Source organism: Sinohyriopsis cumingii, chromosome 8 (genome assembly GCF_028554795.1).
Source record: "Sinohyriopsis cumingii isolate HCF-2022 chromosome 8, ASM2855479v2, whole genome shotgun sequence".
Classification (NCBI taxonomy): Eukaryota; Metazoa; Mollusca; class Bivalvia; order Unionida; family Unionidae; genus Sinohyriopsis; species Sinohyriopsis cumingii.
Window position 1 is genome coordinate 96450918 of NC_142968.1, and position 27828 is coordinate 96478745.

Genomic DNA, 27828 nt, shown 5'->3' on the forward strand with positions numbered 1-27828 from the left:
ACTACATGCCACATGAAAAATAATAAATTATATTATACCACCTTTTTTGTCTTGCCTGAGTTGGCAAATAATGAGAAATTATCATTTTTACATCATCAGTGGGGTCAAGGTTAACTTATTGCATTAAAGTTTTGTATTAATGTTTTTTTTTCCTCATATCTGATAACACTGCAGTATGCTATGGCAAAAAGTTATAGAATCCATTATAATATGGTTCTTTTTTTTTACACTTAAATTCCTAAAAACCAGCAGCATTATTTTTGTGTTGTATTTATTTATCTGGTCTGAAGGGATTTCCTTACTTCCATGCCTATGGCGTTGTTATGTATATTTGATTTAATTTATATCTGATTTAATTTATATTTATTTAAATTTTATTGTTTGTCAGCTTTAAAAATTTTTTATTCTATTACATGCTATTATAATATAGTCTTGTTTATGTGATTTGGAAATTTTTTCAGACAATAGTTTGACCTCGACTGTTCATTTGTAAACACTTAAAGCTGACCTAGTTTCCAACCTTAATATAAGTAACAGTCATGTGAACAAGTTCTTTTTTTATTTTATTTTGTTGTGGGAATAATAAGGGTGAGATCAAGGCTATATTGGATACATGACCCTCAGCTTGTAAATAGTCTTTAGTGAAGTAAACAACTTTTTTTAAATTTTATTCTTAGAGTAAAATGATTGGTTTTTGTCAGGGCCATGTTGAAAGTATGTGATGTGAACATGATCACGTGACCCTCATCCAGGCATCTGTTTTGCACAGTATTCAGGTATTATACCAATGTTTGTAGAGAATTTAGTCAGTCTGGACTTAAAAAACTTGATGTCAAGTCCTTTCCTTTTGTTGTAGCAGTTTTCGAGTTATATTTTCTTCAGATTATTAGGATTCTAAAAGATTAATTCATTTCTCTGGAAATATTTTGAGTGCTCATACAGAATTCTCAAACAAAGACATTTCTTGAAAATTTTATTTGGATTTCCAACGCTTGAGCATTATTTCTTGTGTTTCTACCAGGATCTGTAGCCAACAACACTGTACAGGATACAGTATATGTCATTGCCTTCCATCTTGCATTCTTCATCGGGACTCAAACTTGAATTCATTAGAACATTTCATTATTAGAACTTCTAAAATTTTATTTTTGGATTATTCTTGGATTTGATTCTTGAAAGCGTAATTTCTTTTTTTCTTTCTTCATTTTTACAGTATTTTTTCCAGGGAAATAAATTATTTGTTAAATTGTTCAAAGCTTGTTGTTTTCACTCTTGTTACTGTTTATTCCAGCCTAAACACATAAAAGCATAATGTCCATTCTCATTTCCCAAACAGAGTTGGTATTACTAATATTAGTAACAAACTTTATGGCCTTGTAAAAATTAGTAACAAAGTTTAGATCCAGTGGATTTACATGTCATTTTTATGTGATAGGTGTTAGTTGAGATTGAAGTAAATGATTAGACCTGATGGTAGTTATCTACCATGGAAATTGTTACATTGATGGCAATGCTACTTAACTTAACAGTAGAAAATGACAATAAAAATAATTTTTCAAGTGATTTTCAAATATTAATTTCAATTCTCTAGTGATATGTAAAACAATTTAGAACAAATATAATCACAGAGAATATATTAATGCATTATAGTTATGATAATGGAAAGAACCAGGAAAAGCACATCTTTTGAGTTAAATTTTGTCATCTATTCAAGTTAGTATTACTTCAGCCCTCCAAGCCATCAGTATTTTCTGTACATTTATTTATCTCTTTATTTATTGAGTTTTTAAAATATTTATTTATTCCTATTTTGTAATGTTTACAATCACAGAGGTTGGCTGGTATCAGTATTTGCCGTTTGCATAATCTACGAAATGTCAGTGTGTTGTCATTTAGAATGGTTACTCTCTTTAGAATGTCAGTGTGTTGTCATTTAGAATGGTTACTCTCTTTAGAATGTTATGTGTGTTGTCATTTAGAATGGTTACAGACTTAAGAATATTAAGTGAAAACAAACAACAGCTGGAGCACATTTTATGATTAGAATGGCAAAAATTGAGAATCAAGTTTTAAAAAACTCTTTTGCAGGTTGTGGCAAAATGTCATGAAGCTGGAGATGCAGATGGCCAGTATGAGTACATACCAGCTGACATGTCTGACATGGCTTCCACTCTGACTGTCGTGCAGGTACATACAGTAACTTAGAACAGTATCGTGCTATATAAATCCAGGTTTTTTATTGCTCTATGTTTAAGTTTTTGCAAGACGATTCATCGGATACACACAAACCCTTTTGTTACTTGTGTTGCTTTATGACGGAGTTACATAGATATCAATAACAGTACATATTGGCTAAAATATCTATATACAGCACTCCCTCATTATAAAACTGCTTCAACATAGCACTGTTCATGTTTTAAGGTGAATATGACCACAAATCCCTTTATAAGACAGTCTCATTTTAAAGCATTATACCCTATGGTACTCATGCACTTCTTTATCAGGCAGTCTCATTTTAAAGCATTATACCTTATGGTACTCATGTACTTCATGATAAGGTGGTCTCATTTTAAAGCATTATACCCTTGGTACTCATGCAATTCTTTATAAGGCAGTCTCATTTTAAAGCAGTATACCCTATGGTACTCATGCAATTCTTTATAAGGCAGTCTCATTTTAAAGCAATATACCCTATGGTACTGATGCACTTCATTATAAGGCAGTCTCATTTTAAAGCATTATACCCTATGGTACTCATGCACTTCTTTATAAGGCAGTCTCATTTTAAAGCATTATATCCTATGGTACTCATGCACTTCTTTATAAGGCAGTCTCATTTTAAAACAGTATACCCTATGGTAGTCGTGCACTTTTTTATAAGGCAGTCTCATTTTAAAGCAGTATACCCTATGGTACTCATGCACTTCATTATAAGGCAGTTTCATTTTCAAGCATTATACCCTATGGTACTCATGCAATTCTTTATAAGGCAGTCTCATTTTAAAGCAGTATACCCTATGGTACTGATGTACTTCATTATAAGGCAGTCTCATTTTAAAGCATTATACCCTATGGTACCCGTGCAATTCTTTATAAGGCAGTCTCATTTTAAAGCATTATACCCTATGGTACTCGTGTACTTTTTTATATGGCAGTCTCATTTTAAAGCAGTATACCCTATGGTACTCGTGCACTTTTTTTATAAGGCAGTCTCATTTTAAAGCAGTATACCCTATGGTACTCATGCACTTCATTATAAGGCAGTTTCATTTTCAAGCATTATACCCTATGGTACTCATGCAATTCTTTATAAGGCAGTCTCATTTTAAAGCAGTATACCCTATGGTACTGATGTACTTAATTATAAGGCAGTCTCATTTTAAAGCATTATACCCTATGGTACCTGTGCAATTCTTTATAAGGCAGTCTCATTTTAAAGCATTATACCCTATGGTACTCGTGCACTTTTTTATATGGCAGTCTCATTTTAAAGCAGTATACCCTATGGTACTCGTGCACTTTTTTTATAAGGCAGTCTCATTTTAAAGCAGTATACCCTATGGTACTCATGCAATTCTTTATAAGACAGTCTCATTTTAAAGCATTATACCCTATGGTATTCATGCAATTCTTTATAAGGCAGTCTCATTTTAAAGCATTATACCCTATGGTACTGATGCACTTCTTTATAAGGCAGTCTCATTTTAAAGCATTATACCCTATGGTACTCATGCAATTCTTTATAAGACAGTCTCATTTTAAAGCAATATACCCTATGGTACTCATGCACTTTTTTTATAAGGCAGTCTCATTTTAAAGCAGTATACCCTATGGTACTGATGCACTTCTTTATAAGGCAGTCTCATTTTAAAGCATTATACCCTATGGTACTCATGCAATTCTTTATAAGACAGTCTCATTTTAAAGCATTATACCCTATGGTATTCATGCAATTCTTTATAAGGCAGTCTCATTTTAAAGCATTATACCCTATGGTACTCAAGCACTTCATTATAAGGCAGTCTCATTTTAAAGCAATATACCCTATGGTACTCATGCACTTCATTATAAGGCAATCTCATTTCAAAGCATTATACCCTATGGTACTCATGCACTTCTTTATAAGGCAGTCTCATTTTAAAGCAATATACCCTATGGTACTCATGCACTTCTTTACAAGGCAGTCTCATTTTAAAGCATTATACCCTATGGTACTCATGCACTTTTTTATAAGGCAGTCTCATTTTAAAGCAGTATACCCTATGGTACTCATGCAATTCTTTATAAGACAATCTCATTTTAAAGCATTATACCCTATGGTACTCGTGCACTTTTTTATAAGGCAGTCTCATTTCAAAGCAGGATACCCTATGGTACTCATGGATAGCACAGTAATAATGGACTATTTTACTGAGGAACTCTATTAAACTTGCCCTTCTTTGACACAGCTTCCTGCACAGACTAATCCAGATATGCCAACCATTGCAGTTTTGTCAGAAACCTTCCTTAATTTCAATATCTGCCATGACAATCATTTCTATCTGATTCCAATTTTAAGGTTAGAGATAATTGTATGTGGGCAAGCTGCAGCTTCATCACTGGCATATCTAGATCACAGAAACACTTGTAATGTCTAATTGTAATTATATTGTACAAATGTACTTTTACACCTGCTTCATGGAAGCATTTTTGAATATTGACCAGAAATCATGCAAAAGCTTTTGCACCAAAAACTGTTTTTTTTATTGAAAGAAGTAAATGATTATTCTGTTGATGGCTACAAGATGGACCAAGAGAGCCACAATAGCTCAGATAGTAGAGTATCAGACTCTTATTTCAAGGGTTGCAGGTTTGATACTTGCACAATCCGTCTTGTGTCAGCTGCCTCTGTTTGTGCTTGGGAAGGCATTTAACACACATTTCCTCAGCAAAATATAGCCAATAATGTGTGTGGCTGTGTGTGAATAGGATTTTTTAACGTAGCTTTAAAAAAAATTCAGTCATATCGTTATTATGTTTGCAGTGTGGCAGTTTATAGTGATGTCTAGCACTGGGGTATCATGTTGCAGACATGTAGCATGATGTCCCACCCAGTCACATTATCCTGACACCAGGTTGACCAGTCCTAACAATAACCTCTTAATGCTGAGTGCCTAGTGAGGCAGGTATTAGTGCAATTTTTATAAGTCACTGGTATGACTTGGCCAGCATTTGAGCCCTCGATCTCCCCATTCCGAGTCAGATGCTCTAACCATTAAGCTAATAATGCACTCAGTTGCTGTTTAACTAATAACAACAACAAGATGGACCAAATTTAATGTTTGGTATGTTGCAGGTATATTGCATGAATGATTCTGATTTTAATGTTCAAAGAAGTTTGTCTTATAAATCAGTTAGAATACTAACACTGAATCCAATTTAAGGGCATTAGGTGCAGTGTGTTTCTTAATGACATCTTGTCCTTAGTGAAAGAGACTTCCCCATTGTTTCAGTTGTGATATTATGTAAACACTGCAGTATTATGGAGCACTGATATTTATATACTTTGCAAAACAGAAGTAAATGATGTAACCTTAGTTAAGTTTTTTCTTCTGAGCTATGAGGAATATTTCTTTTATAAATTCTTATATTTCATCTACAGGAGGCTGTGAACAAACTTGGTGGCCTTGACATCTTGGTTCTTAATCACATCACACTGATCCCCCTTACCCCTTGGAATGGATCAAGAGAAAACCTCACCCTCCTGGACAATGTCATCAACATCAATTTCAGGGCATACATTCATCTAGCATCCCATGCTCTACCTCATATTGAGAAAAGTCATGGCAGCATTATTGTAGTGTCATCCTATGCAGGTACGAATATACTGTACTTCTGTGTATAGCCCATGGAGTCTGAATATGAATATACTGTACTTCTTTGTATAGCCCTTGGAGTCTGTATATGAATATACTGTACTACTTTGTATAGCTCATGGAGTCTAAATATGAATATACTGTACTTCTATGTATAGCCTATGGAGTCTGAATATCAATATATTGTACTACTTTGTATAGCCCATGGAGTCTACCTTTTGAACTTTCAATGAATATAATGTACTAATATATATAACCCATGGAGTCTACCTTTTGAATTTTGTATGAATATGAATATACTGTACTTTTATATATAGCCCATTAAGTCTATGTTTGAATTTTGTATGAATATGAATATACTGTAATTCTATATATAGCCCATGTAGTCTACCTTTTGAACTTTCAATAAATTTACAAATATGTATAGCCTAAGGAACATGCATTTTGAACTTTTAATGAATATGAATATACTGTACTTTTATCTATTTGCCAAAGATCCTGCCTGAAGAATTTTGTAGCTTTTCAGTGTCCCATTGCACATTGTTTCCTGGCAAACTTTCATGGAGTTATGGTCCCTGTTTGACTTGAAACTTTTCACTTTAATTGCGTCATATTGGCAGCGGCATTTGTGGCATAAAGACATGCCTCTAGCATGACAGGGATTTGAATGGGGAAAAAATTGCTTTGATTTTTTTCAACTAATTTTTACTACCTCAGCTTTTAATGTCATAGAACAGGATATATTTTTCTTCTTTCTTTTATGCCATTGCTACCATGAACAAAATACACAAGAATCACCATAAGGTTTTGAATGTCTGAGTTTCCAGTTAATGCAAAATATGTAAGAACACTTTGTTGCTTATTCAGAACTATCTATTTATATAACAGTTTGATGAATCACATACCTTTTGTTTCATATGCTAAACATAGGTAAAATATGGATCACACATTTCTAGTGGCATGGTCACAGATATCAACATTTATGGAATGGTCTATTGTCCATTGCAAGTCCATCTGGTAGCACAAGCTTATTATCACCACTGCTGCTAAACTACATGGAGGATTGCCATGAAACTTTATACACATATTAATCCAATGATCAAGTTGGTCCTAAATAAAAATGGTGCTGCAAAGGCTCCATATATGGTTGCCACAGCAGGCATCTTGAAAATATTATTATTGCTACTCCTCCTGAATAGATGATGGTATCAGCTTCTTACAATGTCATGTAGGTGCTAAATGAAAATAGTGCAGATCTGGTGTTTAAAATGGCTGCTACTGCAGCCATCTTGTTATTGCTACTCCAACAGAAAAGTTCTTGTGATGTCTAGTTTGTCTTAAAGGCAAATGGTGCAGATTTTATATCAAATATGACTGCCACATTGGCCATCTCGAAAATCTTGTCACAAGAGAAGAACAGATGGTCGTATCAGCATAAGACTTCTTAAGATGTCATGTTGTTTCTAAATGACGAACAGATGGTCGTATCAACATAAGACTTCGTAAGATGTCAAGTTGTTTCTAAATGAAAATGGTGGCACACAGAAATCCCATATGGCAGCCACATTGATCATCCTCAAAATTCTGTCAATTCAAGAGACACTTGTTTTAATGCAAAGCATATTGTATTTTTTGCAAAAATTTATTCACTTCAAAATCTTATTATTACTACTTCTCCCACACGGCTAGCCATACTAACATTGTGCTTTCACCAGAAGTTTTAATATAATTTTTTAGTGGTCCTGAATTAAAATGGTGCAGATCTGATATGGCTACTTTTGTGGGAATCATAGAAATCTGCTTATTGCTGCTCCTCTTAAATAAAAGTCATTTTGACATTGGGTTTTCATCAGAAGTGTTGTTTTGGTATGTTGTTGTTGTTGTTGTAGGGTTTAAAGTCATTTTTCAGCACACGATAGGCTATACATGATGGCCAGTATTAATGGTGGAGGAAGACCCCGGGAAGAACGATCGACCCACGAGAAGCTACTTGCAAGCTTTCTCACATACCCACATTGGCTGAATCCGAGACTTGAACTGCCGCAGACAGAGGTGAGATGGCAGTGATCCGTAACGGAGAGCGCTTTAGACTACTCGGCCACTCGGGGTCCCTGTTTTGGTATGTAGCTAGTCCCAAATGAAATTGATGCAAACTGACCCTCAATATGAACACCATAGTGAAATCTTGAAAAATGTTATCTCTACTCCTCCTAAAAATGGGTTTTTGCCAATAGATTTCCTAAGATAGCTGGTCCTAAAAAGAAACTGTTGCTGGTCATAAATTCAATATGGCTGCCACAACAGCTGTCTTGAAAACCTTGCTGTTAGTGCTCCCCCTGAGTGGATGGTCATATTATCATGAGATTTCATCAAAAGACTTCTAGTGATGTCTATTTGGTCCTAATTAAAAATGGTTCCAATTTGACATCCAATATGTCCACAAGAGTAACTAATTTTAGACTCTTGATATTGCTGAAAAATATCAGAGATGGTTAAAACACTATGTAGTAATAAGAAAGAAATGGTCTGATCTTGAATTGCTGAAGATTTTTTTGGCCAGTAGAGCATCTGTTCCATAGTGTCAAAGAGACTCCTATTACAACACAAAGCATATTTTATTTTATATAAAGATTTATTCACATAGTTCATTATTGCGTTTTTGTAGATTTACACATGGAAATTCATTTTCCAGGGAGAAAGTGTGTTTGAAGGATAAATTTGTATATCATACTCTTTCATCCACAATATTCTCGTGGGTCGGTGGTTCTTTCCGTGGTTTTCCTGGATTCATCCTCCACCATTAATACTGGCCGCCATGTATAGCCTATCGTGTGCTGAAAAATGGCGTTAAACCCCACAACAACAACAACTACATCCACAATATTCAATTCAGTACAGTAATACCTTGTGCATTCGCGTTTCTGGATCCGCGAATTCATGGATTCACGAAATTTTCATTGGTACCCTCTACGTACATGTTTTCTTTATTTTATTGAATTGTACCTTCGTTATATGACTTCTGTGACATATGAAGTTTACCTAGTTTACCTTCCTGACAATGACAAAGAAAACGTCAGTCATTAAGTTTACAGTCCCATTCGTTACTTGGTTTTACCTTACTGTGAGTGCAAAAGAAAACGGCAGCCAATGAATTAGTATAGGGGTAATATTAGTATACATGTACCGTACTGTAAATGCGCTAGTGTGGCAAATACCCATTAGGCGATACTGTACTCTATTTTTACGTCAACCATTTATTTCTCTTTTTAAGGGTAATGTATTAAGCTAACTTTTAAATGAAATTAAAGTGCTTTGGGAGCATGATTTGGGTCATATTTAGGGTTTAAACTCTAGAAATAAGCATTTATTAGCATTTTTAGTGACTCGTACCAAACATTCGCGATTCCTCCTGATCCGCGACTGGTTCTGGAACCTGACCTCGCGAATGTTCGAGGTATTACTGTACTACAGTTGCATTTTGAAGAGCATAATTGAAGGTTTCTTGTAATGTTAACCCCCTTTCTTTTAAATCTGGTCCTTTGTGTGACCCTTGGTTGACTTTTTTGCCAATTATTTTTAATGAAAACAATTTAACTGTCCTTTTCGAACTGTGTTTGCCCTCAGAGTTTTAGGATGTTTGAAACAATTTCCCTTGCCTAAGGGAACCTTGATGCAACACTGAATACATAGCAGGGGAGATAAATCTGCTTTTTTCATTAGTAGACAGTAGGACTTGTGTACATGTACTGTTCATGGTTGTAATATTTTTGACAATTTTCAATGACTATAAAGTCTTAATCATGGGGTCTTAATAATTCAGACATGCTTTACATGGTATGTGATTATTTGCACAATAGGATTTTATTATTCATGGAGAAATTGTCTTAAGATGGATTCTCCCATCGAAGTGAATAAAGGGCCAGCAAAGATCTTCACTCATGCATTTGTTAATCAATGAAGTAATCTGTGGAATGATGCTCATCTATCTCAAACTGCCTTAATCTATTAATTGCCTCAAATTTTGACAGTTTATAAACTACCTAGTGATGAGTTTCCTGAGTCAAATTTTTTTTTTATTTTTCATCTGATCTTTCCTGCAGCTGTGACTCTATCCCAAGCACCAGCAAAGTTCACACATTAAACATAACCTTGCATGATTACCTTGTAAAAATTGCTTGCATTCCTGCAGGTAGACATGTTTCAGTAAACTGTTATCTCTCTTCATATCTGATTAGAGTATAAAAGTATCTATTATAAAACCATTAGCACAATTAACCATGCCAACAAATTTTTGCTATGGTCTGTGTAATACTGGCAATTTATATGTATAGTGTTTTGGGGAATTTTTTATTCTATATTTAAAGTAAAATCATCAAGAATAATATATGAAATGGTACAGAGCATTTGGATACTATAAGGTACAGCTTACTGATATTGGAATGCTGTAAATGAGATGTCTATTTCCACATTTTCAACCATTGTCTATGAATTTTGATATCTAAATCTACAGGTGGATCTTTCCTAACATGTTTTTTAATTCGATGAATTAAATACATTTTTAAATGTCATCTAGTTTTAGGCCTTTCTGTTTTTAATTACCTATTATGAAGTCAGTAGCATTCATTGATTGAAACATACCATCTTTTTAATATGTGAATAAACGGGCATCTGTTAAGGATGTCAGCGAATTGAACCAGTAGTATTTTTGCTGTGAAATAATTTTATTTTAGTATATATTTTAGTTTGCAGGCAGTAGGATAGTAATACTGTTTTAAAGGCCATCTGCTGTATTTATTGTTTTATAGTTGAAATATACCACTATTAATAATTAGATTTTTTATTTCTTAAAAAAAGGCATGAGAAGACACCACCACTGATCTGATTTAGGATTGTTGCAAAATTTATGATCTTATTGTTGTAATATGTTTAGTTTAAGTCCAATGGCAGGATATTTATTTAGGTAGTACAAGTAACAAAGAGATAAAAGGTTGTTCATCATGGCTTGTCAGTCTTTGATTAAAAATTGATTGTCCTTTGGTGGATTTGAAATAAAAAGGAGAGACGAGCCCCAGAAATGATTTTGGAAGAGACATTTGCATAAGCATCATGATTTCACTTTGTCTTGTTTATTTGTTATGTTTTACAAGATGTTTTAAGAGGAATATTAAAAGGAAACTCATACCTTTTTGGGTTCAGATCAAAATACTGAATCGTGTGATTTCTTACAGTGCTAAAAGATATTACAAGTTCAACAGTGCAGCCATGGAAATCAGAGTTTGAGTAGGCATGTTTTAAGGTCCTGATGTTTTATTGTGTATTTCTTTTAGTGAAAACCTGGAAGTGATAACAAGATTTTCAAGATGGCTACCAACTGGTTTAGGATGAGTAGTGTTAATAATCTTGCACTAACAGACAAATGGACAAACGGTAGAGATAACATCCCTCCAGAATGTCATTTAATTTGCTTTTTTCACCTATTAGTTTGAGCCCTTCTGTACATTTTTATATTTTCATCATGTCTTTTTCTTACCAGGTAAAGTAGGACAACCTTTTTTGACTGAGTACTCGGCATCCAAATTTGCATTGGATGGCTTCTTCAGCAGTTTGAGACAGGAGATGAAGATTAAAAACTGTGATATATCTATTACTTTGTGTGTTATTGGATTTATAGGTAAGCTTTTTCAGACCACAACCAAAATATGACTTGGTTTCTATTCTTCTTTTCCCTTATCTTGCTGCTATTAAAAAAACTTGTCGCTTTTCTAAAGTAGAATAAAAAAACAAAAATGCAGTAAATTTCATTGTGCACATAATAGCACTCACCAAATTAAATTTTGATTGACTGTGTAATTAGCTATTGGAAATTTTAATGCAAAAGTGGTTAACCTCTTTGTTTAAACTTGTTAAGACTTTTGGAGTAATACAAATTTTGAAATGTTATAATATATTCCTTATATATATATATATATATATATATATATATATATATATATATATATATATATATATATATATATATATATATATATATATATGGGTTTCTTACAACATTCCAAAGTAAAGTTACAAAATATGAGATGTAAAATGTTGAAAGATGAAGTGACCTGACACTGTCAATATAAAATAAATGGCAGTGTCCACTTTTCTTTTTTTCTTCATTTCTTCAGAGAGTTTCTTTCAATTTGTCAGGCACAGAAAATTCCATTCATCAACTTGAAGAAGCAGGTCAGCAGTTTCTGATCGATTTCCTCAAACCAGCCAGTCCATCTGATGCGGCACTAGCAATCATTAAAGGAGGTGTCAAAAGAGCTAGAGAGATATATTTTCCGTATTTTCAAGTGAAGCCCATATTACTTATGAAGGAATGGTTCCCTGAATTATGTGATTTTATCAATAGATGGGTTTATACTCAAATGTCTTAGTGCAAGTGTTTGCATGAATAGGTTTGTGTGGGAAAGAAATAGAACTATATGCAGTCAACCTGTTGTAGTTACCACCTGCTTATAAACACCACCCTTGTACAATGGCCAACAAAGTATTTTCTCATCTATACATAATACAAAATCAACTTATTATAAAGAATACCTGTTCCCATTGCCCACATGTATTGCAGGACCCAGGTCATTTTATGCAGGTTTGACTGCATATGTGCACACGTACCTCAACATGTATTTACAAATCTCATTAGTATGGATATACCAGTATTGCAGCTTCATTGGGGTTTATGTCATAAATTTAATTTGAAGATCATTGTACGAAAATTTCAAATCAGATTTATCACATATCAGTTTAAAATTGAAGTCAAAGTTTAGGGGTTTTTTTCTAGTCATAAGATGGTAAGAGAATTTTCATCTTTATAAGTGTTTCCAGATTATAGTGATAAAAGAATGTTCTATATGTCAGAACGTGGAGCATATTTTGTTATCCATCTGTGTATCCATCAGTCTGTTACTGTTTTAACTTTAGTTTTACACCATTTCCTTTATGAAATTATTTGGATGACATTCACTAAGGATAATAATGAATGCTATTGATTTTGACATTAAAAGGTGACAGTCACTGACTGAAAAACTGAAAAAAATTATTTCTTCACAAACATTTGAGTTTTCAACCATTTCCCTTCACCAAAGTTTGTGGACCAGGTACACTTTGTGTAAGAAGAGCTCTATTTATTTGAGATCAAAGGTCAAGGTCACTGATAAGAAAATAATGGTTTCCTTATCATGAGTTTAGTTAAAGTCTGCATACCTTGACCAAAGGTCAAGGTTGTTGAGACCCCCATTGGTCTGTAGTCTCCAGAAACAACTATGCTCAACTAGTGTCTGCACTGAGGGCTGTTAGATAATTAATACAGAGTGGGCATATAATGCACTTTCAGAATACTCATTGTTGTGGAATGTTTTGAATCTGTCATAAATTAACATTCATCATTAATGCCTGTTTTACTGCATTATCTCTTCCTTTTTCATTTCTATTAAAAAAAGATTCAGAAATAGGACATATAAATAAATAAATGAATCGACGTCAGTTTAATGTTCTTGCAGTCTATATATTGCAATTTTCTTACTGACTTTTGGAGTTCTTGGTTACTAGAAATGAAATGAGTTCAGACATCAGCAGAAAAAAATAGAATTGACCCATGAAGAATATGGGACCATCCTTGCACAGTTGCCACATTCCCAAATTTAAATACCAATGAAAATGCTATATTCAGCAAAGCCTCAAAAATCATATGAAAATAAATTATTTTAAAGCAAAACTTACATGAAAACAGGTTAATTGTTGGTGCATGCATTAAATACTCATATTTAAGAGTGGCGGAGAGCAATACATGTACCTGTATGAATTATTTGATGTTGTAAGGGTAATATAGGGTAAAGTAGTACAGTTATAATTATTGTTTGTAAAATGTAGAATTTTTTAACCATGAGACAATACATTAGTCATTTGTATATGCCTGCCTTAAGATAGCACATTCTTATGTTATGATGTCCATACATCTGTCTGTTGCCTGCTTTGTCTCCGCACAAGATTTCAACCATCTACTATTAGCAAACTGTGGAGCAAGGAAAAAATTGAATGATTCCAGACACAAAAGGACAAAGATCAGTGTCAAAGGGACTGAAATAAGGATTGGCTTAAATTCCAGGTACATTTATTGAAATTGGTAAATGGCTGGCATTTGAGATGAGAAAAACACCTGTTGATTTTGGGGAGAGAAGGTCATGGTGACTCTTAGAAGAAAAATGGTTTTTGTCAGGAGTATTTTATCACCTACTTTGACCAGACTAATTGGATGGCTTACATTTCAGTCATGGAAGATGCTCAGTCCTTTTTGGATCAAAGTTTATTGGTGAAGTTCACAGGGATTGAAAGAAGGAAAATGGTTTCCACAATATAACTCCTATCCTATGCCACCAGTCTTTGTGGCTTTCAAGACAAGAAAGGTATCTTTTGATTTTGGAGTGAAATAGCAAAAAGGACATGATCACTGACAGACACTAAAGAAGAAAAGTGGTTTCCACAAAACAATCTGAGTTAAATCACAAAATCGAAATAACACGTCACAGTAGTATGAACGTAAACCTATCCAGTGCCATGACACTCACAAGTCTAACGCATGCAAAGATGTAACTGTCATAATACCTGCTGACATCATCAGCTAATGAAATAGCATATTTCTTTAGTATTTGTAGGTAACAGCACTTAGAGACACTGGCATGGTACACGTTACAGTAAGCACAAATTAAGTGAGTAAAATGGGTACTAAGTCTTGAGTACCCAAGTATCTGATCACTTAAAAAGGGTTTTACTCCAAAAAAGTATCGACATACTTTTTACCACATTGCAGGTATATAATGTACCATTTACAGTACTTTTATTACCTAATGTTTGTCACTTTTAAGCCCAAATTTATGTAAGAATGGTTGAGGATTTGTGTAGAATTACTTATTTTTCAAGGCCTTGAGTGGCTGAGTGGTCTAAAGCACTCACTGTTATGGATCACTGACGTTTCACCTCTGCGTGGGTTCAAGTCTCAGGCTCGGCCAATGTGGGTGTCTGAGAAAGCTTGCCAGTAGCTTTTCATGGGTTGGTGGTTCTTCCCAGGGTTTTCCCGGGTTCTTCCTACACCATTTATACTGGCCGCCATGTGTAGCCTATCTTGTGCTGAAAAATGGCATTAAACTCTAGTACAACAACAACTTATCATTCATGAAGATTATGTCATAAATCCCAAAAGTCGAATGTATGAAAAAAGCTACCATTACCAGAATTTGTAAAGATAGAAAACTTGCCAACCCTTATGATTTAACTACATGACTTAATAAGCAAATTTTAAAATATTGAACAATGGCAAGAGTTATGAGAATACAATCATTGCAGTATAATCTGGATTTTGGCTTACTCGGGTTTAGTCTTGATCCAGGTTTTCACCTTAGATTAAGTAAATTTAGTCAGGGAACTTGCTAACAAATCTACTTAAGTCTCCCAGGTTCATTCAAAATGTCTACATGATCAAGCTTTTACTTGTACCTTATAGCCTAGGATGAAAATGTTTTCTAACCAAAATAAGTCTTAAAGGCAAAAAAGACAATCAGCCTTTTACAAATTCCAGAAAGTAGGCACAAAAGCGTGAAAAATCTAGACAGTAGGTAAAGAAACATGAAAATTCTAGACAGTAGGTATAGAAACATGAAAAATCCAGACAGTAGGCACAGAAACATGAAAAATACAGACAGTAGGCATAGAAGCATGAAAAATCTAGACAGTAAGCACAAAAGCATGAAAAAAAGAAATATTTAGATACTAGGCCATGCTTGTAAGGTGACAGTTGCATTTATTGGACATCGTTATCAGTTTGAATATTGTTCACAGTGGGAGAAATTGTTGCTGCTGCCAAGAAAACGTAAAAAGAAACAATAACATAGCATGTAGATTACTTCAAGTTGAGATATCAAGAAAGAACTAATTTACCTAAATGAGTATTTGAACAGCAATTTCTGAAACTGAATTTGAGGTCATTAAGGCCAAAATATACCTTACAGTAAGTTTGGTTGAACACATTGTTGATCTTGCAGCATTAGACCACATGTCAGAACTTTTCAAAACCATGTTTTCCATTTTGACAATGGCAGTGAATAATATTTTGTTATGTCTAACTAAATATTGGTCTACCTTGTGGAAAATATAAGCAGCCTTGCTGAGAATGTCTCTTTTGGATTGTCAGGTCTGAAACAGCTTTGATAGTGTTTATGCCAGTTATTTGGTCTTATGGATCATATGGACTATAACAATATGTCCTCCAGATGCAATCCATTTATCTTAATGGGTTCAGATAAACAAGGTTCAAATGTAATAGATTAGCATCATAAGTGATAATCATTTTTAAGGTTTTTCTCTTTATTATGATATAGACCTACATCAAATCAAATCCATTATTATGTTTGTTTTATGACTTGTTAGATTGTTAACACAGTGTATACCTAATTTTACCTCTGTTGAGTCACCTCAGTCTAATGGACAGCCTGAAGATTGTAACATTCTTTCTTATGAGGAAATATTGTTAGTAACAACCAGTAACCTAATCCATCATAGTGTATTGACTATCAGGGTCTATTCAGGGACAAGCAGTTGCAGGATTTGTGCTAATCGGTACTTAATTGTGTCACAAAGTCAGCTGAATGTGTGAAAACTCTGCATTGTGTTTTTTAGTTCTACCTTTCATTAAAACCCTACTATAAATTATCTCCCTTTTCTCGGTGGCAAGGTAATTTCTTGCCTAAGTTTAAAGTTCTAAAATAGATCCAGCACATTAGAGTGGCATAATCGGCAGTGTGGCATAATGTTAGGACATTTTCAAAATGAATTTAGACTTCTCTGTATAACATTATAAGTGTTGTTTGGAGGTCAAACATAAAACTAACTTAAATGAGAAGTAAACAACAAAAAAAAGGAAAAATAAATTGCATTTAAAATTTCAACACAAAATAATATTTTAAATTTAACTCTCTTTTCATCCAGTACAGTTTGAACTGTCAACAGTAATATAGAAAAATTAATGACAAAGCGTAATTCTCAAAAATAATTTCCCAAACTGGAGCCAGTTTTCATCAACCAGCTGTACTACCTTTGTGTAAGCTAAAGACATATTTTAAAGCTTAAATACTTCATTACTAGACCGAATATCTTTAAAGTATACTAAGCTATCAATTTCCTTTCTTTAGTTCCTACTATTCGATCTGAATTATTTTTTAAAACCAGAAACCTAAAGCAATCCTTATTTTTACTAAGGATGAGTAACCTAATCTGGTTGTCCATTATTGTCATTATCATGTACCATTTAGCATTACTTGCAATAACCTAGTCATTATATACACTTCATGTTGGAATATCATAAACATATCATAAACATTTCTTCTTTGCCTTATATTGTCTTTAATATCCATCTCACTGCAGTATGTAACAGGTTCATTTTTATTTCCTTGGCATGAATAGCTAGTAATATGTTAAATGTGCAGTTAAAAACAACCAAGATTTTGGCTTTTATGTTGATTCTTTACAAGTCCTTTCAATGCACAAACAATTTCTGGCAAGCAGAAATCCAGTTAAGAATGGCATTCCATGCACAGATCTGCCAATGTAGTTGCAGCAACAGATTAGGGTCTATGCTGTTTGCTGAGAATACTGAGTGGTATGAGCAGCTTAAATCTTAATTTTTGGGTAGGTGCCAGGTGGCTCAATGGTTTCCAGATTAAAATCCTATCATCAGATGAGGCTGGTGTGGCTACTGTGGTGTATCCTTGGGGAAAGATCTTTGATCTAATTGCCTCAGCAGTGAATAACCTACTTGTGTTGGTGTGCTGCTAAACACCACACCAACCAGCCTAGTATGTAGGATTCAGTCTTGGCCTGCCCAGACTATATCTGCATACAGCAGAAGTCACATTTCTTCATTGCCATCAAGCAGATACATGTTGTTTCTATCAACTAACTAATGTACGACTTAATTGATCTTACAACCTTCTTTCTGCCTAAAGCAGTTTTTTTTTAAAATTTGTTTACATCAAAGGTATCAATTGACATGCTTTATTTTCATTATTAATTTAATTTTACCCTAGTCAACACTTAAAGCGCTGTTTAGTTCCTTTAGAATTTGGGTGTGCTTCTTTTAGGTTTTTCTCCAGGCCCTGGTTTGTCTTTCTGTTGCATAGAAATGAAAACGAAACAGGCCAAGTTACTCAAGCAATGTGGGCCCATGATGGTAGGGTAGATCTGGATCTGTGTTGTAGGTTAGATTTAGTTAGAGGACAGATATCCGGATTAGCATGCCCATGGTTTGACATCTCTCTTATCCATAATGTTTATTATTGATAATGGCAATTGCTAGAATATTCATAATTACATGTAAATAGAAAGTTGTGATATGTTCATGTGAGTTAAAATTTTTTTGGATATTGTCAGATTGTTGAAATTATTAAATCTCTTCTGTGAAATTCATGTGTCTACATTCAACGAAGAAAAAACTCGATTTTATTTTGTCAGCTTTTAAAACCTTTTGTTTTTATCAGATGGATATGTACTAGCCATATCAATAGGGAGACATTCAAGTTTATTTTATCATGACTATGCTCTCTAGTCTTCTAGAGCCCTGTAGTAAATGGGTCCATCTGTATGTCAACAGTTTGGTTTCCACAAGATTTCAATTGTTGGATTTTATCAAATTATTATACTGCGTTATGTTAATAAGACTTCAAATGTACTCAAATCCACAGACATATTTGTCAAAACAGAGCCATACTTTTCATTTCCACAGCTTAATTTTACTAAAGGGTGTTAGATTTCAGCCAAATTTAGTATATATACTGGTGAAACCTTAAGTTTGATTCCCAGCACTCAGCATAATTTACCATAGTTACGTCTTCCTGGCTGCTCTCTTCTTGACTTTAGTTTCCACTGCATAAATTTACCAAGGTTTTTTGGATTTTAACTAGATTTGAATTTTAGCTTTGTATTGACAAGACCTACAAGGAATTACATTTTCACAATTCCACAACTTCATTTGCAGGAGTTATGCCCTCTTCAGACTTTGTTTCTGCAGTTCATCTTTGCAAGTGCTGGTTATCCAAATTTGGTATGCAGCTGTATGTTTAGGAAACTTCGAATGAGTTGATTTTTTTTATTTTGCATGTCATCATCTCAAGGAGTTATGGCCCCTAAATTGCCCATTTTCTTTACTTTGTTCCCCAAGGCAATATCATGCTTTAAGCCAAGCAGATCAAATTGTAGTGAGATGGTCCTTTGCAATGCAGCCATTGTTAATAGTTTTGCTGGTCTAAGTAACTGTCATTTCTTTATTAAAATGCTGGAAAAATCATAGAACAATACTATGTCTATATTAAATATTAGCAAGCCAGTACTTGTAATGAAAGACTGAACATTTTTGCTTGCAAGGGTCATTTGTTGTTGCCAGAAAGATAATTGACTTCTTTCTAGATATGAAAATCAAGTGCTAAATAATAGTTTTTGCCTATAAAAAATCTAATATTTCCAGAATTTGTAGGACATATTTGATGTGGTTATGGGTTTAACACAGTGTTTCAGCACATGATACAAGGCAGACGGTATATCTGATGGAGGAAGAAGCCAAGAAGAACTACCAACCCACAGGAAGCTACTTGCAAGCTTTCTCACATATCTATGTTGACTAAGCCTGAGACTCAGACCCATGTGGATAGAGGAGAGATGTCAGTGGTCTGTAAAGATGAAAGCCTTAGACCACTTGAACATCCCTAGCATATTTGTATGTGCCGCCACAAGGAAGAAATGATCATGTTACCATATCTGTCTCCATTTCGTTTATGCACAATACCTCAAGTTCTCCACCATCTACTATTTCTAAACTTTGTAAATACTGGTCACTTGCATTTAGGGCAAGGAGGAATCCTTTCCTATCCAATTTGGACTAAAGGAGTGACACAGTAAGGACCAAAAATAAGTAAAACTTTCCACACAATAAATTTGACTTCTATACCAGATACATTAATCGAAAATTGTAAATGGCTTGCATTTGCAATCACAAGGACACCCACTTTTAGGTCAAGTTCATGGTGAATTCTTGAAGAAAATGGTTTCTGCAAGAGATCTCTAATTCTTCATCACCTACTTTTACCAAATTTTGCAGTGACATTTGAGACAATGAATATACCTATTCATTTTGTGGTCAGAAAGTTTGAGGTTAAGGTCATTTTGCATTGAAAGAAGGAAAAATGATTTTTGCAAAAACTGTTGAAGCTCTTTATACCACATGCCTGGACTAAACACTATTGATGGCTTTCATTTGAGAAAAGGAAGCTGCCTGTTAATTTTGGGGGATAAAAGGTCAAAGGTTATGGTCAGAAGAACCCAAGGAAGGAAAACAATTTCCTCAAAAGAAATTAAGTTCCGTGCCATAGACAAGGACCAAACTCATTTGAGATATATCAATTTTGTGAGTCAGTAGGTCAAAGGTCAGTGTCACCAAGACATAAAGAAGAAAAATGGACTCCAGAAAATGACCTGATATGGCAGATGTATAATGTACCTTTTACAGTGCCCGTTTCTCTTTGTATCAAATCTTTTTGTTAGAAAATGACTCACAAGTTTGCTCTAGAAGGCTAATCTTCATCCATTTGTTTTGTTTTGTCTAACAATAATTCTTTTTTGTATCACCTTAAATCCTAATAGACAGAATTTAAATGAACATACGCTGCCATAAGTCTTTTACGTGCTTTTTTAAAACTCTATATTTAAAATGCTTTGATGAGAAGAAATCCACGGTATGGTGTCCACTATATGTCTCGAGTATAATTTACTTAGTATTTGCATTTACATGTTCAAAGATTGATAATGTGTCACTGTCGAAAATTGTTTTCATGTTAAAAAGATATGGTTATCTATTATAGCTTGTGATTATTGAAAAGAAGATTATTATTAATTATGTTTCCATCATTGGCATCCATTTCTTCACATATTATATTTATTTGTTTAGTTTCATTGTGTTACTTTAAATATTGTGTACAATTCTTCAGATAAATAAGGTTTGCCATTTTGTTGCTTTTTAAGTCATGATAGCTCAGTTAGAGCATCAGATTTGTAATCCAAGGATATTGGTTAAATACCCAACCAAGTCAGTCCATGTCACCTGTCTTGATGTGTCTTGGGAAAGGCACTTAGTTCCCATGTCCCTGGATTAATATAGTCATTAATATGTTGATAGTGTAGTTAAATAACAACCTAGCTTGCTATTATTTCACAACCAAACAACCCTATCAGCACTCCAAACTATTCATAATCTTCAGTCAGTCTTTCTAAATAATAAAGAACCATAAAAAGGTAAATGCTTCTATCTCAGAGTTAGAATTTGTGGTATTTGTTGTGAATGAACAGTTTTTCATGAGATGATTGGTAAGTCTAGCGAGTTTCTGTGAGATCATTCACCTCAAGTAGAGGGATTGTGTAAATGTGCTATTTATGTTTTTTGGGTTTATTTTTGTTTCAAGGTTTGATTGCTACCTCATTTTTCACACATCATTTACAAAAAGATAATAAAGACTTGTATCCGAAATCATGTTTTTCTTGTCACATCTACCCCTTTTGCAAAATGTTTGTTTACTCAGTGGCCCTACATGACACACAATATAATTTATTTCCTACTAAATGACTTTTAGTCAACCTATATTTGAGGTTATATTTTTATGGCAAACTGTTTAAATTTTTTTAAAGTTTTAAAACTCCAGTTTATTTTTTATCCTGCTTGCAATACATTGGCAAGGCATTTGTGTGACTTTAAGCAATGTTGTTGGCATATTTTTGTCAGATCGCCCAATTCTTGACATCAATGTATGTGCAGAGACACTGCATTTAACTTGGTAAAGACTCCCACCAGGTCAGTAACAGTAACCTATTATTCCTCTTCAAAGGAAAAAGTTTCATTTAGCACCTATGTGTAGTTTTCAATCTCATTTTCACAGATGCATTCATTTGGAACAATGTTGCACTCATTGTTCTGAGTAGGTCACAGCAACCACTATTTTAGGTTTGTATATCTCACAGCATGAAAACAGAAGAGGCCTCTTTACATATCATATTCATGGGAGGGCATTTGCTCTTTTCTTTTGTTTATGAATAACGCTAAAAACTGCACATTCTAAATTGTATGCTTGGCTGTTGACAATATTGGGTAAATGTGATATAACAGCATGCTTCCAAGGTTTCAGATGCCATACTTCTGTCATAGAATATATAAAACATAACTGATTACTCATGCAATTATTTTATGGGAAAATTGGACAAGAAAATGTTTAGGTTATAACTTTTGTTAATTGTCTTGGGCAAAGTGAAAGATAAATTTTGTTGTTCTTATTCCTTTTTTGTGTTTTTTATTCACTCTGCTACATTATAATTTCTCATTTTTCTAAATTTTTGTCAGCTACTATTGTGACTTTTGAAGTAAGTCAAATGTGTGTCATTTAATCTCAATCTCTCTCTCTCTCTCTCTCAATGGAAACATAATTCCTTTTAATTGACATGGTGATACAGGAATTAAATGTGATAAAAATATGTACTATTATGTTTTGGATATGGTAGACTACAAGAAGAGGTGGAATACAAATGAGTCTGAGTTATATATGTAAATGTATGCTATGAAGGTAAAAAAATAGGTGTGGTTACATAGCTTTTTTCACACATTAACCCCCAGTGACGAGTTAATGTGGCAGGAAGTAGTAGCCTACTGCTGAGCTCTGAAGCGTTATGGTCATGCATGATACACATGTGCATTGACATTGCACATAAATTGCAAATTTAACCATTCCTTGACAGTTTGTAAAAAAATTCAAAAATCCTTGTTAAGTGGAGACAGTAGACATAGTTTAGTCTATATAAATCTTAGTGGAGTATTATGCAAGTCCTTAAATTGAAGATAAGTTGAATATTACTTTTGAGTGTAAGGTGTGATGATCGATAATTGCTAAATGTGTATGGTATGAATATAGATGGTGCTTCTTAAAATCACAGAAAACAAAATCAACAAGGATCAAAGTTTCGTTATTGGGGGAAATACTGATTGCTCTATTCATCCAGATTTCCACAAAAGGGAGGTAACTTACTATACTATCTTATAAGTCAGGTTCATCTGAAAGCAGCATAGACCCTCATTTGCTGTAGCAGAATGCACTGGCAGATCAAGGTCTATTTTGTTTGTTCTACTGATTACACCTAGCAAACTTGATATAGCCTGATCTGCCAGCACATAATGCAACAGCAGATCTGGGTCTATGCTGTTGTACCTAACTTATAGGCATGTTTATACAGTTAATATAAAAGCAATGTCATGGAATATGGCACAGTTTACACCCAAATAAAGATTGGAATACTTTTTCATATCTACATATTTATGAATTCATTGACTATTGTTGTATCATATATTTGTTACAAGACCACTCTGCAGTGATACTAAAATGGAATGTTATGGTCTTGAACTAAGTAATAAAAAGAGCAAAAACCAACAAATTCAGCAAAATAATTTATTTACCAGGAAGAAAAGTTAAAAAGAACTTACAGTATTGTGATTGAAATCCAAAATAGCCCTAAGAGTTTAATCCCCAGTCCAAACATTTTGAGTTTTCCAAATGAATTCCAGCAGTGTTCCAAATGATTTCCAATTTCAGAAATGTTTAAGTGCTGGTGGTCTTAAATTTGCTGATATGGCAACAGTCTTGGTGTATCACAATGATATAATTCAAATTGTCCTTGAATGAATTCACAATAATTTCCTAAATATTATTTCAATCCTAAATCAATGAACATTCCCAATGCATGATTTAAATAATTAAATCCTCTCAACTGAACACAACTAAAATTGACTCCACTAAGAATGATGTTAAGATATGGAATAAATGTTTTCTTCAAAATTATTTATCTATGGACTGACTTAAGACACAACAAAATACCCTGGGCCTAAGTCATTTACAATGACCTGACTTAAGACACAACAGAATACCCTAAATAATCTAAAATCATAGACACATGTAGACAAAGATGACTTCTCAACAGATACATTCCTATCTGTCATGTAGACCACAATGACTTACCAACAGATACATGCATGTCTGTCATGTAGACCAAGATGACTTCCAAACAGATACATTCCTATCTGTCATGTAGACAATGATGACTTCTCAACAGATACATTCCTGTCTGTCATGTAGAGCAGTATGACTTTCCAACAGATACATCTCTGTATGTCATGTATACCACAATGACTTTCCAACAGATACCTTCCTGTCTGTTATGTAGACCAAGATGACTTCCCAACAGTCACAATCCTATCTGTCATGTAGACCAAGATTACTTCTCAACAGATATATTCCTGTCTGTCATGTAGACCAAGGTAACTCCCAATATATACATGCCTGTCAGGTAGACTAAGTTGACTTACCAACAGATACATTCCTGTCTGTCATATAGTCCACAATGACTTCTCAACAGATACATGCCTGTCTGTCTTGTAGACCAAGATGACTTCCAAACAGATACATGCCTGTATGTCATGTAGACCACAATGACTTCCCAACACATACATGTCAGTCTGCCATGTAGACCAAGATAACTTCCCAACACATACATGTCAGTCTGTCATGTAGATGATGCTAACTTTCCAATAGATACATGTCAGTCTGTTGTGTAGATGAAGATAACTTCCCAATAGATACATGTCAGTCTGCCATGTAGACAAAGATAACTTCCCAACACACACACATGTCAGTCTGTCATGTAGACCAAGAAGACTTCCCAACAGATACATGTCAGTCTGTCATGTAGATGATGCTAACTTTCCAATAGATACATGTCAGTCTGTTGTGTAGATGAAGATAACTTCCCAATAGATACATGTCAGTCTGTCATGTAGACCAAGATGACTTCCCAACACATACATGCCTGTCTGCCATGTAGACAAAGATAACTTCCCAACACACACATGTCAGTCTGTCATGTGGACCAAGAAGACTTCCCAACAGATACATGTCAGTCTTTCATGTAGATGATGCTAACTTTCCAATAGATACATGTCAGTCTGTTGTGTAGATGAAGATAACTTCCCAAAAGATACATGCCAGTACGTTGTGTAGATGAGCTTAACTTCCCAACAGATTATTGTCAGTCTGTTGTGTGGACTAAGATAACTTCCCAACAGATACATGCCAGCCTGTCACGTAGACCAAGATAACATCCCTAAAGAAACATGCACATTTTTCATGTAGAACAAGATATCTTCCCAACAGATACATGTCAATCTGTCATGTAGACCTTATAAAAAACTTGGATAGAAATTTTCGTAAAGGTGTTTTAATTAAAGATGAATGTGCATGGGTCCAGATGTGGAATGACACAAATGAAGATATGACAAATGCATTCAATTATTGTTTGCAGACAAACATGTCATCACCTCTCTAAAGATGAGGAATCATGTCTCTTGTACCAATGAAGGATAAAGACTTATCTAATTTAAGTACTTGGAAACAAGTTAGTCTTCTGAATTTTGATTATAAAACAGTAATCAATGCTGTCACACCAAGGTTAAAAATGTTATTCCAAATATAATTCACAATACTCAGTCTGAGCTTATCAATGGTAAATATGTTGCAGAAATCCTACTTTTATTTTAGATCAGTGAAGATGCTGAAGATAAGGATTCACCCATGTTGTTATACAGATTTCAAGAAAACGTTTGACAACCTTCATGGAAATTTCTCTTTGATGCTTTATGATGTTCTAATTGTAATCCTTTTCACATAAAGTAGTTAGAAATATTTTACCTAAATATAAATAGCTTCATTATAAATAATGGCTTTGTTTAAAAATTATTCCCCATCTTTATTGGAGTGAGAAAAGGATGTTCCTTATCCACCTATTATTGGAATTGAAAATTTCTCTTACACTTTATATAAAAAGAGGACTTTTATGGGATATATATATATATATATATATATATATATATATATATATATATATATATATATATATATATATATATATATATATATATATGATGGAAATTAAGTTAAAAAAAATACCCTTTCTACCAACAACACTACAAGTAATAATAGATTGTTCAAAGAAAGTTTTATTATGACAACTATGCATTTCAATTAGTTTGAAAATGTGTCTCAATTACTTTTGAACAAACAAAAGATGTGATTTAAAATATTCACCAAAAGAACCATTCCAGTGATCACCTAACAATGTTAGACATATATTTCATACCAATTGAAGAAAAAAATTCAAATTTAACTTTGAAACAAAAATTTACGGACTTGTGCAATTGTATTGGGGGTAGAGATCTTCTAGCATTGTCCAATACTAATAGATACACTAAATTGAAGACATATTGATATAGGCAAACTATAGAACTCAAGTAGGACTACTTTAGTTCAGGGATCTAGCAAAGGAGGATTAAACATGTTAGATATCAAATGATGTATCATTCCTTTGGATGGAACTAATTGAGAACAATGAAATTAACAGTTAGTTATATTATACAATCTCTTGATGGAAGACTTTAAAAAAAAAAAAATACCACTGTAAAGAAAACCATTTTACAAATCTACTCCAATGTCCTCTACCTTTTCGAGACATTATTGAGTCATGATGCAACAAAGAATTCCAGAAGTAATGTTCAGAGATATTTGCAATCAATATCTTTGATACAATTCAATCCTTTACATTAAGAATTGAAAAGATAAAGGTGTGATTTTGTTAACAAAGATATAGTTTATTATCATAAAAATAAAATACAGAACCTATAGAGAAATTATTTGAAGTTTCGATAAATTGCACAATAATTTAATAAATTCCAGCTGCATGGTTTCAGCTTTTCAAAAACCTCCAAAAGTTCAGCCTTGAAACAAAATAAAATTGTTAAAAATTTGAAAATAGTAATCATGCTTGTAAATTTTTAAACTGATAACATTACAGAAACTTACAAATAAAATCCCCCCAAAAGTGGGAACAAACATTTAATGATAAAAAATCAAATTGGAAACATATATATGGTATCATTTGGATGTACTATTCTTTGCAAAGCTTTCAGTATTAGTGCCCAATTAATATGTATTATAAATTTGTATTTAAGTGCAAATTGGCAAAACCCTCGCTTCCTCATTTTTTCCTGTTTTAATGAAGAAAGGAACCACCACATTTCTGAAGATGTCAACATGTTAAAGTTTGTTTCTTTTTCTTTGGGGGGTGGGGAAGGGTTGTTTGCACTTTTTAACCCAGAGAAATTGCAAGTATAATATACTTAAGTATTTTGCAGTCCAAATGAGGTGTCATTAACAATGGTCCTCTGTCGTAGTTCTTTCATTTAAGGAGATGTTTCTGTCAAGGAGACCCATTAGCACCATATATATTTATTATAAAAAAAAAACTTCTTTCCACTGCTCTCAGGAATAACAGAAATATTACTGGTCTATTTTATAATGACAGGAATTTAAACTCGGTGATTATGTGGATAATGCCTTTTTCTGTCGAATGGTAACCAGTCATTTAAGTCTAATATCGAAAAATTTAAGGACATTGCATGAGTCTATTTTACATTGTAATGCATTAAATTCAAAAGTAATTTGGATTGGAAGTAACAAATTCTCAGAAGAAAAATATATGCCGAGATCTGAAAATCATTTGTTCTATTTTAACCTTTTGATTATTATAAATAGCATTCACTTGAAAACAAAACGATATGCAAAAGTTAAACTGTGCAAAGAAATTAAAAGGAGAGAGAGAGAATTGAATAAATATTTTTTGAAACATAATTCAAGTGGTAAAAGTAAAAGTGTTTCAAAAGAGATGTACATATAGATCCAGTCACAGATGATGGTGAAGGTATGGTTAAGGTTCATTTTTTAGTTCATACATGAAAATCACTTGGATCAAA

At 33.5% G+C, this 27828-nt stretch overlaps 1 protein-coding gene across 5 annotated transcripts in view; it reads left to right on the forward strand.

Annotated features, from left to right (window-relative positions):
* LOC149794190 (hydroxysteroid 11-beta-dehydrogenase 1-like protein A) overlaps positions 1–21459 on the forward strand; it is a 138758-nt gene extending 117299 nt beyond the window's left edge. For all 5 annotated transcript variants that reach the window (XM_089968299.1, XM_089968300.1, XM_089968297.1 and 2 more), the window contains exons 4-7: positions 2089–2187; positions 5642–5855; positions 11389–11526; positions 12045–21459. In XM_089968299.1, coding sequence (XP_089824425.1) covers positions 2089–2187; positions 5642–5855; positions 11389–11526; positions 12045–12277 — 684 coding nt within the window. In that variant the 3' untranslated portion in view covers positions 12278–21459. The remainder of the gene's footprint in view (positions 1–2088; positions 2188–5641; positions 5856–11388; positions 11527–12044) is intronic.
* The last annotated feature ends 6369 nt before the right edge of the window (positions 21460–27828 follow it).